We start from the raw sequence: 19,085 nt of genomic DNA, 5'->3' as shown, positions 1-19,085 counted from the left end.
AATGCCTCTGTGAGTGGTGTATTGAATGGATCCTGCATGCTGAAAGACTCAGATACAGCAGGACCTCTGAATAAGAAATAAAAAGCCTGAGAGATGTGTCTTCGCTTTAAGATCACACCCAGCCTACAAACTGCAATTTGGAAAATCAAATCTTACAGGTTTCCCTCATGTCTCTTTCCAAACCTCAGTGTAACTTTATTTTAAAAAAAAAGGTCTTTAATCAAATTTACCTTTAAACCCTTGTTTTCCTTTTATTATTGAAGATCTTGATACACTTAAGTGTTTTGGAATGCAGAGTCAAAAATTATTTGCATGAGGAATGTGGATTCCCAAGCAATGCAATGGATACCGTATTTAATAAAGGCTAAAGAACAACCTGCACATAATCTCACATCCTGCAATGAGAAGCCTAACGAGCAGGAAAGGGCAGAAATGGTGCAGTGTCTATTATGTCTGAGATTATGCAATTGCACCTGAGTGTAAGGGGAGAACTAAACTGCAGGCCGTGTGCACAGCTGACAAAAAAAAAGCTTTAAAAAGTTACCGCTGACGATCTGACTTGTAAGTGGCTGTCAGCTCGTCAAACATGGTGCTGTTCATTTCCATAAATGCCTTCAACACATTGTAGACTAAAGCCACAATAGCCCTGTGAAACATGGAAAAAGAAGAAAGAACGGAATCCATTAGTTTCGGGTGAAATCAAACGTGAAATAAAAAGTGTCTTCTCTTCACAGCCTTTCTGTGACCAATTCTGTTCCTGCAAGTATGATTATGTAAATTCTTCGATTTCAGTGAAACTACTTTTGATTAACATACTTAAAGGTGAGAATCAGCTTTCATGTCCCTACTGACTACTGAAATGGAGCAGGCCAAAACTCTAGGGTAAAAGGCAACAACAGAAAGCTATTACATATAACTACAGTCTCTTCTCTCATGCTGTGGAGCAATTCTGAATGCAACTTCAGAGATTCAAATCATCAGTGCTGGCAGAAGGAATAGAATTCAAACACAGAATGAAAGTGATTCATATTTCCTTATGACTCTTCTATGAAGCTGAATATTCAGTGCATCTATGCAAAATACAAAGCTGTATTTCAAGAGTGATTTCCTTGTGCTCATACAGTTCATATTCATTTTCCCTTTCACAGTTCCTGATCCACTACTCTGGCTGTCATATTCAGACCCAGGGCTGCTTAAGAAGCTGCTCTTCAGCCAGGAGGCAGTGAATCAACAGTGCAAGTGCCAGGAACCTCTGGAGCTAATCCTTACAGCACACAAACTATGTGCCATTTCCCACGCACCCTCCTCTCTCTCATCTCTTTAAATAAACTTTCATTTTTGTTGCCTACATGAAATATTTTCTTATAAATATAAAAAAAACAAAAATCTTTAAATATCTCCTTTATTTCAGATTTATCTTTACCTGGCTCGCGTAACAAAATTTCTATGGGTATGAAAACTCTGTGAACTGGGATACTGGAATATTCTCATTACCAGAAGCATCCCAGTGCATAATATGAAAAGTTGGAGACTGGTATAAAAGGTTGGAGTCCTGTGCCATGGAAAGACTTCTTTTGTGACCAATGTTAAGTTACAGAAGCTTTCCAGCAGCCTTAGATTTGTCATGGAAGCACACAAACTTCAGATTTTGACTAGGTAAAGAACAAAAAGACCAGTGTTTGAAAAGATGAAACACTTTACAGTAAGATCTCAAAGCAACTGGGACCTGAGCACAGCACAGCTCATTAAAAATACTGGGTTTACCAAATGCTAATCATCTTGACTTAGAAAAACTTCCCAACTAAAATATAGGATATATGCCATCTAACTGTAATATAATCTTTCATGAAAACGCTTTTTACTAGGTTATTCAGTTTAAAATAAAATTGCCTAATTATCAATATAAAGTAGCTACTCAATTATAGTCATAGAGAACAGCTGTACCTAAATAAATTTAGAAAAAACAACCCAAGAATATACTGTCTGTATGTTTCATGGATGTTTAAAAAAATGCCAACACCAAAAGTCTCCCAGAGGTATCAGTTGATGATACAGCCACAAAGCTTTATTAATGCCAAATAATATTCTTCTAGACAATTTACAATCAGGCTTCAGAGCCAACCCATTTATAAAAAAAACTGCGTAGGAGAAACACTTGATGATCAACATTTTTCCTTCAATAACAATGTAACATTTAATTACTTCTTTTTTCCAACTTGTGAGAAGGCCTATTTTTATCCCACAAGGTAGTGATTTTTGTACACATACCAGCTAATTAAAAACACTGAGACAAGCTCAAGTGCAGACTAATAAATATTGGCATTATCAGAGTTGCACTTGCTCAGTGCAGCTTTGAGCCTGCATCTCTCCCATTCAGATGTTCTTCAGCAGACATTTCCCAGGTTTATCAGGGTGATGTCAAATGGCAAGATAAAGTGTAAATGCACAAACTTACGGATTCCAGTGCTCTTTAGAAATCCTGTAAAGGCTGGAAAACATGATGGGAAGTATAACGTTTGAGTTCTCTTCTATCAAACTCATGATGTATTCATTATTCCAATAATACAGCGCTCTTTCAGCCACCTTTGAGTCAAAGAAATAAAATATTAACAGGAATTCAGATACCTGTAATTTTGTGATTTTCCGAAGGAAAAACAAATCACAGAGAAACTCCACAAAGATGAGCTAACAGGAGTGACTAGTTTGGGAATTAAATTCAAATCTGTAGCATAACATGCATGAATGGAATTAAGTTGCTATCCTGTAGTTCTGATCCCACAGCATTTACTCTCTATTTCCTGAGCAATGTGTTATTGCTCACTGAAGACTGGGTGCAGACACAGCATCAGTCCTGCAGCTGAGGAGGGGAAGAAGAGCAGAGAGAGACTTCCCATCAACCTTTCCCTCAAAATAAGGAGGAGTGCAGATGGAAAAAACCCAGCAGCACTGGAATACCAGAGGAAGGAGAGAGGGAAAGGCCCAGCAGCTGGGCTGGAAAAGAGGAGAAATCTTCAGCATGGGGAAGGTAGCAAGGACAGTAATTACCCTGGGGAGGAGCTGGGGGTTAGGAAGGAGGATGCCGATCTGAATTACGATTTAAAAAAAGATGTAGTCCAAGGAAGAGCTGAAAAGTCACATCTGTCTTTGTGCCAGGACAGATCACCAGGCTTAAGATGGAGACATTACAGACCATGAACTTTATATCCTCTTCACATATCCATTTACATCCCATTCATTGTCCTTCCTCCCATTATACAATGTGATCAAAACAGGCTACAGTTTGTGTCACCTTGAACCAGACACATGGTTAGGTGGTTAGAAGGAAGCAAGTAAGAAAACAAGAACTGCACAATACTGCACCAAAACCAGGGAGCAAATCCATCCTCTGAATCCATCAGGCCAGCACCTGCCACCCACAGTGAGAAGGGATCAAAGTCTGCTTGGACACAGGTTAAGGATTTGTGAGGGGCTCAGGACAAGTTCTGTGCTGTAACCCCAAACACCTCCAACAAATTATTAATGGAGCTCAGACCTAACCTTCCACCCCAATATATCCTCTTCCACAGAAGACAAGTATTTTAAAACATAATATCTACATTTTGGGTGGGAGTTATGCTTGAAACTGAAATTATACATTCCTATATAAACAATAACCTCTACCACTGACCTGAAAATGAGGGCTAGAGACACACTTGGCAATTTGTTTAAACAAGGGTTCCTGGATTTTGACAAATTGTGATGGTTCAATTACATCCAAGATTTCCTCCAGCTCTCCTAGGAACATGACCTAAAGACAAAAAAGAAAGCATTGAATATAGAACCCCCAAATCATCTTGTTCTGCAGAACACTGGTAACCTTCAAATTCTTCAGGAAGAAATAGAAACCTCACTAGCTCAATGAGACATCTCTCAAAAAATGTCATCAGTTCTACCATTGGTAGCTTTTGGACTCAGTCCCTTAAAACAAGGACAAGTTTCTTCTTCAAGGCTGCATTTAAAGTATCTTGAATGAAATCCAGAATTATAACTGTGTATTTATCTATGCTGAAAACCTTGTCTCATACAAAGGTCTGAACAACCAAAGCTTACACTTCCATAACTAAGAAGATTCTCCTAATATTCTCATTCTTGAGAGCAATATTCAATATAACAATTAACAATATAACAATGTAACAGTTTTGCTGTTTCACAAAACCTTACTAGGGAAACTCCGATTTGCATTTGAAGCAAAAATGCACATTTAACTGCATATTTTACATGTTTAGTAGGTAAACACCACATAAACTATCTTTCATCCTCACTGGAAAAATACTGCCTTCGAATATAAACAATTCCAAATCTAACAGAGTTTTCCAACCTAACCATGTTTATTTCCTCCTTTCTAAAAAATTATCTGCAGAAGTACCAGGACTTATTTTGTGAAGAGAAACCACAGTTATCAAACTTTTCAAGTCAAAACTGTTCAAAAAACCAAAGTATTGAAAAATCATCTACAAGAAATAATACCAAGATTCACCACAGCATGTGCTCTCAACCACAAATTATTTAAAGATTCCCTGCTTGTTATGTTTTAGAGCAAAACAAGTTTTGTGTTGTTTTTGTTTTTTTTTTTAATATACTAAGCATATCACTTGTAAGCATATCACTTACCTCTTTCTGACTGCAGGTTTTGGGCCAGAATTTCATTAAACCTCTAATGACCTAAATTAGAAGGAAAAAGAAGTTAGATTTTTGACTTTTCTCTCTACAGGGCAAACCATTCATAGTGAAAAAAAAGTATGAAAGAAAAATATTTACTGGTTCTGTGAGTGAGGGGTCTTTCTCCAGAAACTGTACTATGCAATACGCCAGCTGTGAGGAGGTAAGAATTTATAAAAACAAAATTAGAACACTTCTAAAAGAAACCACAAAACCCCAACTTTTAAAAAAAGAGACACTTAAGGCAAGATGCTATTCAGCTCTCTCAAACTACATCTAATTTTAGATTGAGATGCACATTTGCACTGTGCAAATCCATTCAAAGTTCAGTTTATAAGAAACAAGAGTACACTTCACAAGAACAATCAGAGTGACAAAGTAGCATATAAAATGAAAATCAGAACAACTTGGAATTCTAAATACAGTCATACAAGCAGTGTTTTGAAGCTTCTGCTACTCCCTGTACCTTTTTACTAATTTTATATAGCAAAGTCATGAGAATTCTTGCAAGATGAGTCGACATAGCTAAAACCTGGAATAACATACTGAGAAAGCAGAGCTTTATCCCCATAAGAAATACTGCACTATTTGAAAATCAGAGAGAATGGCAACAGGTAGCAGTTACCAGAGGAAAAATTACATCATGTAAGCTGGAGGTATAAAAAGATGTATGAGAGCATAAATGCAGTATTAAGGAATGACTGAGGGAGAATATTAAATGTAAAACAGTGGGTATTGGTATTCAGAAGGTTGCCAGGGTGAAGAAGAGCCTTGACAGCACAAGACTAAGGAAACCCAAACATCCTCTTGGGAGAGAGAATGGGAAAGGCAAACTTGTGAGAATGAGAAAAGAGCAGAGAGGAAAACTTAGAGAGAGAGCTTAACTACTAAACAAAATTTCCAAGATATTACAGATTAATGTTATGCTTTTAATTACCTAATCAGAACAGAAGCTAGATATTTATCACACAAAGGATATTGAATTAATTTTGAAAAAAAATCTATTGTATTTTTTCCACATTTAGAATTTCCCCCACTTTTCATGTGCGTGTAGTTAAATTTAGAAAGCAGCCTTAAAAAATATACATATAATTATAATTGAACAGAAAATATTTCCATAATTTCTACCTGTGCATGGAAGAGTGATAAACTCCTGACAGTGTGTAAAGGGATCAGCACCTTCACCAGAAACTGTTTATGCTCTGCCTTGAGAGGTAAAGCAAAACCATTGATAATACTGGAAATTAGAAAAGAAATATTTGTTAGTGTCATCATCACAGAGAGCAATACTGAGGTCTGAACAAGCACTTTCTGGATTAAAATATATTTAGCAGTCAGCACCTGTTTACAAATAATGCTTGTAAACAGGTGCTGACTTTGGTCCTGCTTTATATGAGCAGGGCACCACATATCTAGGTAGCAATCCAGCTCCCATTAGGAATAATCACATAAACAGCTGCACAAACCTGTTGCCAAACAGATAAGACACTGTCTATGTGGTCTGAAAATTCATGTAAGTAAGGTGGGTCTCGAGTAATTAACCTACCAAAATTAGACTCACTCAAAACATTCACCCTGCTAAGTGTGCTCAGAAGAAAATAATCCTCCAGGCATGTAAGGATGAAGTGTGCAGTATTTAATGCACTCATACACATAAAATCAATCCAACACTTTGGCTGTAACATGCAGGTGGTTATATATTCTTGGCAAAGATGTGACAGAGATTTGCACATGGGCTTAAAGATGAGCATGTGCACACATCTGTTTTCAGAACCAGGGATTATCATAATACTTTTTCCAAATCTGACACTATACCCACAAGGGAAGTCTGAGTTAGATAACAAATAAAGACTCATTTACCTTCCTAAAATTTCCAACAGTTCAGCTACGCCATTGAAGTGTTCGGTTTCATAAACAAATCTAAAAAAAGAAAAGTTAAACATAAGCAATATATCAGTTTCCTAAAGCGTTCCTAAGCAAAAAGCACCTTCTTCCACAACTTACCGTAGAAAAATATTATTAATCTGTTTTCGGATAAATGCTCTAAGACCCAGGAACTTGCCATAAATTCTGTGCAAGACTGTTTTTAGGTAGTCTCGTTCTCGAGGGTCTTCGCTGTCAAACAGCTCCAACAGCTGTTTTTAAAGGAAAAAGAGAAGTGAAACAGGAGACATTTGACAAGTAGGACACACAGACTTCTGTATGAAACTGAATTCATGCAAAGACATGAATGAAAGAATGTGACATCCATGGTTTCCAAAGAGTAGATATCCAGTGTTAAAAAAAATTTGCTGGAACCTCAGAACAACACCACAAAACACAGAATAATAAATTTGGGATTAACTAGCTCCAAAATGCTGCCTTCCTTCTCCCCACAGATTACTATGATAAGATAGTTTGCCTTTTACCATCCACCATTCCCTGGCTCTGCAGAACCAGAAGATCCTCATTTGCTCTAATACTCTGTTCTCACAACATTGTATCAAGGTCACATTTTTCTAATTGCTTGTAATTTATATGATGAGCTCTTAAGCCTTCCTAGTGATTGCATGGCCTTCACGCTGTGGAAAGACTCAACAGGGAAGTCCATGCCAGCACTGGATCTGCTGTTACAGGATCTCCACCAATTGCCACAAATCAAAAAAACATCAGAGGGAATTAATCCTTCACTTTGAACAAAATGGTGATTTCATTATCAATGCCAATTAAAAAAAACAACACAAAGCAATGAACAAAGGAGAAAACCCACATTTACTAATTAGCTCTTAAACAGCAAAATGGTTATGTCAGACTCAGTCAAAGAGAAGGTGTTTTAGTGTCTGCTATTGCACAAAATATATCCCAAACACTGACACCTGAAGCTGCATGAAACGAGCAGCGGGAATATCACCTGCAGATCTTTGTTCTGCTCCCCTTGGATCCTCTGCCACAAAAGTATGAGCTTTACATTAGCCACCTTCTTCATTTTTTGGTGACACCACAACATTGGCTATTCTGGATATTTGGAATTAACTCAGAAGTAAACTTTACTTAAAAGCAAAAAGCACAACTTTTTGTGCAACTGCTACATATGTGCAGAAAACAGTAATTTTAGGTAATTTTTAATAATCATAAGCAACCAGTATCTGTCTTGCACAAAAAAGAATGTAACTGTCAGCCAGTACCTGTCTTGCAAGAGAAATAAAGACAGTTTGTCAAAAAGGTCTTACAAATGGGTAAGATGCTGTCAGAAAATCATTACAGGAGTGGCAGAAAATAAAATTATCTTAGGTTCACAAACAGATAAAGTATAAATACATATTACAAGTAAATATGTCAGTGTATGCATGCTGCACCTGATCTCTGTTAAAATGCTACACAACCTCTGAGGTGAAAAAAGATAGGAAAAAATTTGATTAAAAATTGAAAAAATTTGATTTGATTTGTTAGGCTGTCTGGGTTTTTTTTTTTTTCTAATATCCATTAAATATCAAAAAAAATATTTTTTTCTAGGACTGATGCACACATTCTTCCTCATTGTTTTGAACATTTCTGCAGCTTACAATGAGACCTCACTGTATTTTCCTTGCAGTAAGAATCCCTGGCAGGAATTTCATCAGGGAAGTATGAGGCTTGTCAGCTGCCCTCCAGAGGTTAGAAATACATTGCTTTGTTCAATTAGTTCTAGATTTAAATAAATAAATAGTCACCTCATCTTTCCCCAAATAGCACATTTCAGCCTAAGACAGCAAACAGCTGGAAGCATTTATGTTTTTCATTTTCTTACTGGATAGAAAAGTATTTATATTTCCAGTTCTCTTAGGCAGATCCTCTCTGGAAACACTGCTAAACTTAGTCTCCCATTAAAAAAAAGAATTATTTTGCTATGTCCAATTTGTTATCAGGTTTTTAACAATAAAGTCTTATTTTTATGGATAAGCTGCAAGACTCCCATATTTTATGTTGACTATTCTAAACATACATAGAAAAGGGAAATTAATTTTCCAAAATAGCAACCAACATAACACAGAGACTTGTGGATATATTTGAATAGTATGTCTCTTAGCAACCACTGCCAACCATTTCAAACTGTACATAAGCAGGTTTTAGAAATGAACAGCTACACTGGTAAATACAGTATTTTATTAAAACATACAGCTGAAAGCCAGAAACATAGCTATACTTAAAAAAAAAAAAGTATGTAAATAAGCAAAAAGTTTGAAAAAAGTCCATTAAAAAAAAACAAATTAAAAATTAATTTTGAGACAAAGCTGATTCCAAACACTCTATGTCCCACCTGCATTGTCAGTGTCATGACAACACCAAAATGCTTGATGTTCTTAAGTCTCAAATTGCTTTCCTGTGTAAGGGAGCTCCATTGCAGATACTCAGGAGTTACTCCTGACACACAACAAACACAATAGGAAGTGGAAGGACACCCCAGTTCCTACAGCTCACCACAAAGTATTAACACACAGGGAAATATATCTACTTACTTGTATATATGTGTGTGTGTGTGTGGCTGAATAGAACTTTTTGTAGAAAAATGTGAATTTTAAATTGAGACACTGTGCACAGCAATATAAAAATGTGCATCACCAAACCACATGGCAAGAACACAGGAGTCCTTGGAACTCCTTTCACCTCTTAAGTGTCACATCATCTTTTCCGATACACAGGTTTTAAAATCTCATATTCCCTCTTTTCAGTAGACACTATTCTTCCATTTTGTAGATTTAATGAAAACTAGCAGGATTAAAAAAAAAAAAAATTAAATCCATGGTTTAGACCCATTCTCCTGTGCCAAACTGACAGTTTTGAATGTCTTAAAGGGTGTGAGTGGGATGTTGCCAGTCATGACCAAGTTCATCAGCAAAGAACAGGAGCATCTAAGAATTATTTTTACTACATTTTGAAGGACAGCACATGCATTCATCCTAATGCAATCCTGCTCTATCTAATCAAACTAAAACCAGCCTGGAAAAACCTGTCAGGAGTGATTTATCATGCATATTCTTTTATCTCCACCAGGTACTGGATGAACACACTGGTGCACCTCCTTGTCAAATCAATACTGAGATGAACAAAAAGGAAACCACCAGAGGTTTGATCCAGAAGAAAAATGCTCTTGTGTTTAGGAGATGGAAAAAATAAAAATGTAAGTATATCCTATTGCTTTTGTAGGATGACAAAGGTCTTGTGATAATGAGAAGGAAACTAAATTCCTTTCTTTGAAACTTTGAATGTAAGGACAGAAACTGCTCTTTTCTCTACATTTTTCAGGTATTCTTCATCCAAACAACATACATGAACTGTAAGAGCAAAATTTTTATTGTCTGAGCACTACAGGAGAAAAATAAAAGCTCCATGAGTGATAAGGGGCAAGAGAAAGGTCTTCAGAAATGCTGAGTATCTCCTGCCAACTCTAGTTTGTTTTTCATTCAGGTATCAGCCTGCAAGTAGGAATCTTTCTAAATTCTCCTAATTTCAAAAGCAAGCTACAGACAGCATCAAGCACAAAATTCTTTCCGACTTTGCAGTTATACAAAAACTCACAAAGGGAAAAGAAAGCCCAATACAGGCCTGTTCTCAAAACTGAAGACAAAAGATGTGGAGTGTCCTGGCTTATCCCAGGAACCAACTTCCTCCAACCACCTCTGTATGTATAAACAATATTAAGACACATTAAAGCTGGTGTTTAAGTACTCTCTCTAGATAGAAGGAATAGCATTTTGAGACTACTTGGTAGCAAACTTTTCATTTTTTAACAGTTACTGTTTCAGCTCCCTCTCAAAACCAGTAAGTCAAATATTTTGATTGAAGTATTGAAACTGGATCCAAACCATCTATTTTATGTATCTATAGCAACAGAGACTGACATATAAACACACACACCTTTTTCCACTACCTCCATAGATTGAAAACTTTCATTGTAGATGCTGATTTAGCCTTTTTCTGTTGCAAATGAAGTTACACTTTCAAATTCTAGACAAGATCTTTTTACAGGACTTTTTCCCCCCCCCCAAAAGCAACACTAAGCCTTAAAGAAAACACACTAGCTTACCTGCAATACAAATTTCTGATCTATGTACTTTTTGGCAATGCTGGGCTGAAATTCTTGGCTTTCCAAAAATCGTATGAAAAACTCATATACAAGCTGCAAAAGAAAAAATAAACAAAACACAGTTTAGTTTATGACTTGATTAATCTTTATATTTTTAGTATCTCCCCAAGTTATTTTGTTAGAAGATTAAATGCTTATTTTTCCCCAGTACAACAGGTTAAAAGAAATGGAAAATATTCTTCTCCTTTATCGAATTGCCACCTTTTAGTTAAAATTAATTACATTAGCTTTTTAAGCTGCCTTTGCTTATTTAACTCCAGTCAAAAACATTTCATCACCAAGAACAGGCACTGCCATCTTGTAATGCTTGTTATCATCTTGTAAAGCTTCCTAGAGTAATTGGGAAGCACATTTAAACTGCCCTCTGAACTGCTGAAGTCACATCAAATACAGACATTACAATTCCGAAGGGGTTGGTGAAACAGTTGGAAATATTTAAATTAAATTAGAAACTGCTTAGAGTAGTGTTCTAGTACAACTTGAAACACAGAAGAATAATACAAACCAGAATTTATTCAGAAGTTCCTAACTTATTGTAAAGATTAGCCTCAGGGCTGGAGAAAATCTGCTTATTTTCATGCAATTCCATCTCTACCTAAACTCTTCAGTGGGACAGCAAGACTTTTCATTTAGTGGAGAAAAAGAAGAGTATAAAAACCAGGAAGCAAGGAAGTGAAGTGAAACAGAGACTGCTGTGGACTCCTAAGACAGCAACTCTGATCTGTCACTGATAATGAGCTGCCAGCCAGCCATTCTCTTTGCAGAACCTTTTCATAAAGAGCAGCCATTGAAAACTTTTACCTTTTTGTCTTTAGTGAGTATGAATATTGATACTGAAATGAAAAAGGAAGCTTAAAAATTACATTTTAAAATCGTTTTAAATTATTTTCCATGACAGCAATATGCTGCAAAACTGCTGCTGGTACTTTATAACAGCGTTCTCTGACTTCTCAAAGGGAGCAATAGGAAATCAAAAAGCAGGAGAGACGTTTAGAAAGAAGCTGTGGGAAAAGTGACAGCTTACATAACACCAACATTAAATCATCAGGAAATCAATTCCATTGACTTTTTACTAATACTTTAGTAAATTTCTTCTTGGCAATGATAAGCCATCCACTGGATAAGAAATTCCATCATTTCCATGCAAGTAATGACTTTCTGAACCACAGCACCAATGTGACTGAATGTGCTGTTTTCCAGGCAGGCACAGCTCCTCAGAGGTGCCTTGAAGTTTTGAAGATTCTTATTTTTGTGGAATTTAAATATAAATGAGGGATGAACCTACATTTCAACAGATTCTGAATTAGAGAGCACAAAAGAGTGAAATGAAACACTCACAGGACTGTGCATGCAACTGTAAAATCAAATCCTCATTTCAGGCATAGATCAATTTTGCTCCTTTGCTCACAAAAACTCACAAACTCCAAAAATGGTTACTCAAGCAAACTTCTTGTAAGCTTACCAGTGGTGTAAGTCATTATCCTGAACTAACACATACAGGACCTTCATCTGTATTTTCTATACAGGAAATTACTGCATCAGTATCAATGATGCCTTCTCCAGTTTAGTTTATGTTCTTGATTCAAAATCATAGAATGATGGAATGGTTTGGGTTGGAAGGGACCAATCATAGAATGATGGAATGGTTTGGGTTGGAAGGGACCTTAGAGATCACCTCATTATAGCCCCACTGCCATGGCCAGGGACACCTTTCCCAAGACCAGGCTGCTCATCCAACCAGGGCCCCATCCAACCTGGCCTTCAACACTCCCAGGGATGGGGCAGCCACAGCTTCTCTGGCCAACCTGTGCCAGGGCCTCACATCCTCCCAAAGACAAGAACTTCTTAATAAAGTGTGATCTGAATCTCTCCTTGTCCGATCACTATCTGACCGTGTAAAAAAGTCACTCTCCCTTGTTTTTCTCATAAGCTCCCTTTCAAGTACTGGAAAGCTGAATGAGGTTTCCCTGGAGCCTTCTCTTCTCCGGAGATAAATAACCCCAGCCCTCTCAGTCTGCACTCACAGGACAGGTGCTCCAGCCCTCTGATTGATCATCTTTGCACCCTCCTCTCTGGACCCACTCCAACAGGTGCACAATTCTCTTGTGCTATTAATTCCAGACTTGGATGCAGTGTTATTCCACGTGGGGGTCTCAAAATCCTTTGTTTTGACAACCGAAATTCAGAGGAAGGGATGCTACTAAGTGAGTTTGAATCCTGCTACAACCATCTGAGAGCAAACCTTGACTCGAGGAGAGGAAGGAGGACTAAGATAGGGATACAGCTCCTCATTCATTTTTTGATCAGCTGTCAACACCTGTGCACTTTCGTACAAATATTAACCACCCTCAATAAAGCAAAACTGCTAGTAGTGTCATCCTCACAATGCTCTTGCTGAAGTTGTTGAAAAACACTTGTGCATCAAAGCAGTTGAGAAAGCAAAATAATTTTTAAATCAATGAAGGAAAACAGGACTATGAGGGACACCATCAATGTAATTTTGAAAGAAAGCTTTAACATTTTGCAAATATCACAAAGTTCTCTCCCATCTCTGTAGGTACCGTACTAGAGTCATAAACAGCATAAATAAATGTTAGTGTCTCACGGACTAGTTCTGATTCACAGGTTAAAAAAAAAGCTGAGAAAATTATTAGATACACAAAGCAATGACAATAATTTCTTCTGAGGTAAACAATCAAAAACCTGTAAATGCGGCCATGATGCCTCCAAGGTGGGCTCATCTTCTTCTGGATCAAATTCATTGCTGTCACTAGGCGGGAGAGTTCTGAAGATATTGCAAGATACCTGAAAAGGCAAAGAAAGGAGGATGAGATCTATTCTTCAAATAGGTAATAGATCCTCCATCACTTAAACACCATTTCTTTTTCCTGCTGTCTGACAAGGATCTTTAGCAACAGCTAACAGGGCTAAGGAACTTGTCACTTTACAAACCTGCCACCAGCTTTGGCTTTTCTCCTTTCCTCTGATATCTCAGCATTACCCAATCTGCCACCACATTCCAGAGGAGCCCACCAACACGTAATTCCCAATCCTGATGGACATCAATGGCAGCCAGGACTACTTAAGAGCTGTAGGAAATACTGTCAACTCGTATTTATAAGTGTTGTCATACAGCACTTGGTTATTTCTGTCTGTACAGAGAAACATTAATGATTAAGGTCTCATCTGTCAGCACTTGTTAGGAGTTGCCAGTGCTACTCACACATTAAATGCCTGGACACCTCATGCCAAATACAGAACTTGGTACTAAATGAAAGCAAATAATAGTATTTGCTCGACAGTTAGCCTGCATTTTATTTCATGGCTGGCTCGCTTTGCTAATCTTATTTAGAGGTACTTTGGTGAGACTGCCTGGCTTTGTGAGGTTCATGCTATCAGCAAAGACTGAGCCAGAGAGCTTTCCTGGGTTAATTAGAGTGCTGAATGGAGTGCACAGCTTATTATGCAGCAAATCTGATAAACTGCAAACATGCTATAGGGCCTCTCTGCACTTGGAAGGTGATGATGTGCCTTTCTTGGGCCCTGCTCCTGCGCATTTGACCCATCTCTAAGCTGGTTAATCAAACAGCTGGGAAAAGCAACATGTTATCCCCTAATCTACACATGACCCCTTCATAGTAGTTCAGACAAACTAAGCTATTTAAGACACAAAACTAGTATGTTCTTCAGCACCCTTGTTTATTTTTCCAGCTATTTTGCTCCTGTAAATATTTTAGTCTGTAAGACATATTTTCAGTAAGTTGGCAACTTAGTGAGAAAGGGCACTTTAAAACCCACAGTTTAAATACAATCCAAATACTGATAAAACCTGATTTAAATGGGGTGAAGCTTCAGAATTTGCAAGACAAACAGAACAGATTCAGGCACTGCATAAACGGAAAGATGAAAGAGGTAAGTGCAGGAAAGCACACATGGTGCACCCGACTGAGGGATGTTCACTGAACACAGAAGAGTGAGCAAGGCAAACCAGTGAGCACAGAAAACAAGAGGCCACACTGGTTTGTGCTGGGACTTGTCCCTTCCTGCCACAAGAGGGTGTGTGCCACTGCAGTTCCAGTCCTGCAGGCTCTACAGGAGCCCCACTCTGTAAAGCTCAGCACTGCTGTCAGCCTGGAGAGCCACAGCGCTTACTCCAGCCTGTGCTGATGGGGACTGAACTCCTCCTGCCCGGTACCCACACCAGCCCAGAGACTGCCAGCACTCGCTAGAAAATCTTTTTCTCCTTTCTCCAGCCTCTTCCCCAACTCATTCACTTTTCTCAGAAGCCCCCTCACAAAGAGACATTTCTAATCTCATGAGGGGTCAAATAACTATTCCAGGAATAAACACACGTTACAGTTTGTCTTTGCTCAAGGATTCCTGAGCTCCTCCTTCTACTGTCCCTGATATGAAAATGCAGGGAGAGGAGGAGAGTCATCAGAATTAGCAAGACAGAGTTTCTATGGTAGAACACAGAAGAGAGTAGACAGTCCAAAGAATTCCCAAGTAAAAAGTGGGAAATGTACCTTGAATCCAAACATCTGGGATTCTAAAATACTTACTCAAGCATTTTTTGCTGCTGCTTCACAGTCAAAAATCCCAGCTCTCTCAGGATTTGGATAAAAATAAGAAACTAAGAAAACCAAAGGCAGCTTTTTTTTTTTTCTCCCCCCTTTTCTGCTTTAAATTTCATTTGAAACAAGACAGAAAATTTTCTGCAAATTTAACTATACATGTATTATTAAAACTTGTACCTACAGATCACTCATCAGCTGTTTTGTTTAGAAACTGGAACAAATACTGAATTATGGCACAAGCAAAACCTGCAAGGGAAAGTACATACTTTCAGAATGAAAAGCTAAACAAAGACAAATTCCTGTAAGACTAAAATTAAGACAAACCAAGCTTCAAGCAGTTAGTGCCAGGGCCTTACCAGCATGACAGAAGTATGAGAGGTTCAGCAACAATTAATTAAGTGCCAGCACTGACAGCTGGATCTTGAGCTTGGGACAAAATTCATATTAATTTCTGGAGAGTGCCTATTAAAAAATGCCAGTCTCAAGGCAACTCAAAAGCAGGTATTTTTGCATAAGAAAATTAACATGCAGGAGTAAATGCAATGCAAGCTAGAATATGGTCCTAGTGTGCAGTTTGCTGTCTTTAATTTTCTGTTTTGCATTAGGAGTAAAGATAAGCTATGTGGAGCCAAAATGCAGATACTCTCCGGAGGAGAACAGACAGAACAGGTTATCTTTAAGTGATTTCCCCAGGTTACCATAACTTTAGGAGATAATGTGTGCCATTACAGTTACATTAATCACCACAACACAGCTCAGTAGCTCATTTACATGCAGTGTCAATTTATAGCGTGCTTATCTAAATCAGTAGCCTCTGGGTGGTTAATGTTTATAAGCCTCTAAGGGAGAACTGAAGGCAACAAGTCCTTCCATGCATGAACTGCCCAGCTGTAAGTTTGAGACCCTGACAGCCACCACACTAAAAGAGGAACGCACTACATTGGATCTGGAAAGACTTTTCCTCAGATAGGCATAAGGCAGCTATTTAGTATTTATCCCTGAGCCCAAGCAGCATGCCAAAATTCCTTCAGCTGGATAGCTGAATCATTTCTCTCCTGACCTCTCTTGGATCATCAAGCCAGAGGAGATCCCTGCCAGCCTGCATACACAATCCCCAGTGATTTCTCTCCCAAAGCCAACACAAATGACTATGGATCAATACTGACTTCCGTCTGCCACCGATTAGGAATGCCTCCAAGCCCAGATGATATTTTTGGAAGGCAAACCAGAACTCTAATATTCTAGAAAGTTATATCAAGACAGATGTCCCCTCTCTGTCCTCAAAAACACCTGCACCCTCTTCCCCATGGCTGTACCTTTCAGAAGCACGCACCAAACTGGTGCACAAAGCCCACCACAGCTCCTCCACCATGCAGAATCTGAACACCCAAGTGCCAGAAACCAACTTAACAAGCACTTAAAGCTACCCATTGGCACTGAATCGAAAACATCCAAGATCAAACTGGAAATGCTGAAATGACAGATTTCTAGACTGGAGATGTACAGAGAGCTCTGTGTCAGTCAGGCACAACTCACAGAATCACAGAGTGGATTGGGTTGGAGGAGACCTTAAAGGTAATATCGTTCCAATACCTGCCATGGGCAGGGATGTCACCCACTAGAGCAGGCTGCTCCAAGCTCCATCCAGTCTGGCTTTGCAGGGATAGAGCAATCACAACTTCTCTGGGCAACCTGTGCCAGTGCTTCACTTGCCCTCTTAATAAAGAATTTCTTATTAAGACCTAATCTAACATCTAACATCCAACCAGAAGCAAGGCAAAAATTCTCCCATGCAATTACAAGTCAATGTCAATTCGTTAAAAACAAACAAGATAGGGAAGGCTGCTCTGTAGCCCCCCAGAGAGTGAGCTGCAATTTCTGAACAGATCTAATGGCTGGTACCTGGCAATGCAGAACTACAACATTATGAATATAGAGGTAAAAGCATCAAGCTTCAAGAAAGCTTTATCACATCTATATTTGAAATAACTTTTAGAAAATAAGGTAGTAAGAGGCTCAAGTCTGAAGTCAAAATTCGTGTTTTGAAAAGTCCTCTCTTTGCCCCTCACTGGAGTGCTATAAAAGTGACAACACTGTAACAGAAACACTTCACAAACTGAATTGCAGCTAAGCACTTCTACTCCGTGTGTTTGAAACAAAGATTTTTATCAGTAATAGTCTTCCTGAATGAAAGCTAAAATGAAAACAAACATACACACTGCAAAGTTTAATATATTCTCTATATAAAACCAGGGTAAGTGGATACCCATTTAGCTTACAGGGAACACCTGTTCTTCAATTAAAAATATGTGGAATCATCCAAATAAACCCCATGTACATATAAAATTGAAACCCAGTATCTCTGCTTAGAATGTTTAAACTTCTGTGCGTAATAATAACATAGAGAAACAATAAAATGCAATTAAGTCATAACATAAAGCCATGCTAACCTGGAGACAACACTGGCCCTGGAAAAAACACTGGACTTGTCCTTCTGAAACAAACTGAATATATGGAGTTTTTCAATACTGTTTACAGATTTACATATTCTAGAGCCTGAAGCAACTACTGCAGTCATTCAGCTATACTCTCTATAAAACCTGCTGAATTGTTCCCAGAAGTTTGACTAAAGAACATCTTGCAAAATGTAGTATCTAATTTTATCTTTAAAGATTATAAACTGTTCCACCAGCTCTCCTTTCCTAAAGTTTCACTACTAATTTAACTGCAGCACTGCTTCTGATCTTAAGGTTGAATCTGCCTGATACCCTCTTGGTTCTTGTTAAACCACCAGACCTCTTTTACACCTGTATATATATTTGCATATGCAGTATGTGTCTATCTATAGATAGGTATTTTTATATAGACATGACAACTCTCAACCTCTGTGCCATTAAATGGAAAAACAAAGCTCCTAAACCCAGGCAGTTGTTGGTTTCTCTGTTTGTTTTTAATCCTGTGATTATTTTTGCTTCCTTCCTTTGACCTCCCACCTGTGCACAAGTGCACTGGGGTATATATAAAAAGCCAGACCATCTCCCTCTTTTTTCCTGCATGTTGTCGTATTAATTTATCGACATTCACTTCTTTGAACAGTGCAGTGTACCAGAAATTCATATTAAGATACTCATGATAAGCAAGCCACAAAGCTCAGGTTCTTTTCTGCACCACTGCTTGCCTGAATACAGTCTTTCAGGGCTTAATATTATGTGCCTTCTTTTGCCCAGCAGCATTACTTTTGACTTGGCTGCATCAAAATGAACTACATTGGATTGCAAACACAGTCAACAATCCAGATCACAGGCTGGGGGGAAATTCTTCTCATTTTCCCTTGACCTTTAAATCTTGTAAAAATTCAATCAATAACCTGCAAGAATTTAGCTCTGGATCAGGGCTCCTAAACTTGTTAGCTTACCATTACCCACTTCAGTGGTGGTAGCAGCTTCCATCCATACAGATGAGGAAGCAGCAAACCTGAGATCCTTGGGCAATGCTTCTCTTGACAGAACTACAACAAGACTTAGTAGGACAAAACAGCTGGTGCTCAGGTACAATATCCACATCACATATGTTTATCTTGAACTTAAAAAAGCAGTAGCTATAATGCTGCGTGGATGCTTTGCCCCCCCACCAAAAAAAAACAAAAACAAAACAAAACAATTAACAAACCCTGAAACTTCTCACAGAGCCATAGAACGGTTTGGGTT

General features: G+C 38.2%; 1 protein-coding gene across 2 annotated transcripts in view; it reads right to left on the bottom strand.

Moving 5' to 3' along the window:
• The window catches only part of PPP2R5E (protein phosphatase 2 regulatory subunit B'epsilon), a 69,273-nt gene that overhangs the window by 4,518 nt on the left and 45,670 nt on the right, over positions 1 to 19,085 (bottom strand). For both annotated transcript variants that reach the window (XM_005520056.3, XM_014249906.2), the window contains exons 4-13: positions 13,505 to 13,606; positions 10,742 to 10,834; positions 6,703 to 6,833; positions 6,559 to 6,618; positions 5,827 to 5,935; positions 4,798 to 4,851; positions 4,651 to 4,701; positions 3,668 to 3,787; positions 2,456 to 2,583; positions 545 to 646 (exon numbers count right to left, since the gene is read on the bottom strand). In XM_005520056.3, coding sequence (XP_005520113.1) covers positions 545 to 646; positions 2,456 to 2,583; positions 3,668 to 3,787; positions 4,651 to 4,701; positions 4,798 to 4,851; positions 5,827 to 5,935; positions 6,559 to 6,618; positions 6,703 to 6,833; positions 10,742 to 10,834; positions 13,505 to 13,606 — 950 coding nt within the window. The remainder of the gene's footprint in view (positions 1 to 544; positions 647 to 2,455; positions 2,584 to 3,667; positions 3,788 to 4,650; positions 4,702 to 4,797; positions 4,852 to 5,826; positions 5,936 to 6,558; positions 6,619 to 6,702; positions 6,834 to 10,741; positions 10,835 to 13,504; positions 13,607 to 19,085) is intronic.

The sequence above is a fragment of the Pseudopodoces humilis genome, chromosome 7 (genome assembly GCF_049639895.1).
Source record: "Pseudopodoces humilis isolate 2021_Gansu_Grassland_sample_001 chromosome 7, ASM4963989v1, whole genome shotgun sequence".
Lineage (NCBI taxonomy): Eukaryota > Metazoa > Chordata > Aves > Passeriformes > Paridae > Pseudopodoces > Pseudopodoces humilis.
Note: the sequence above shows the minus strand (reverse complement) of the source record. Positions and strands in the feature narration are given on the sequence as shown.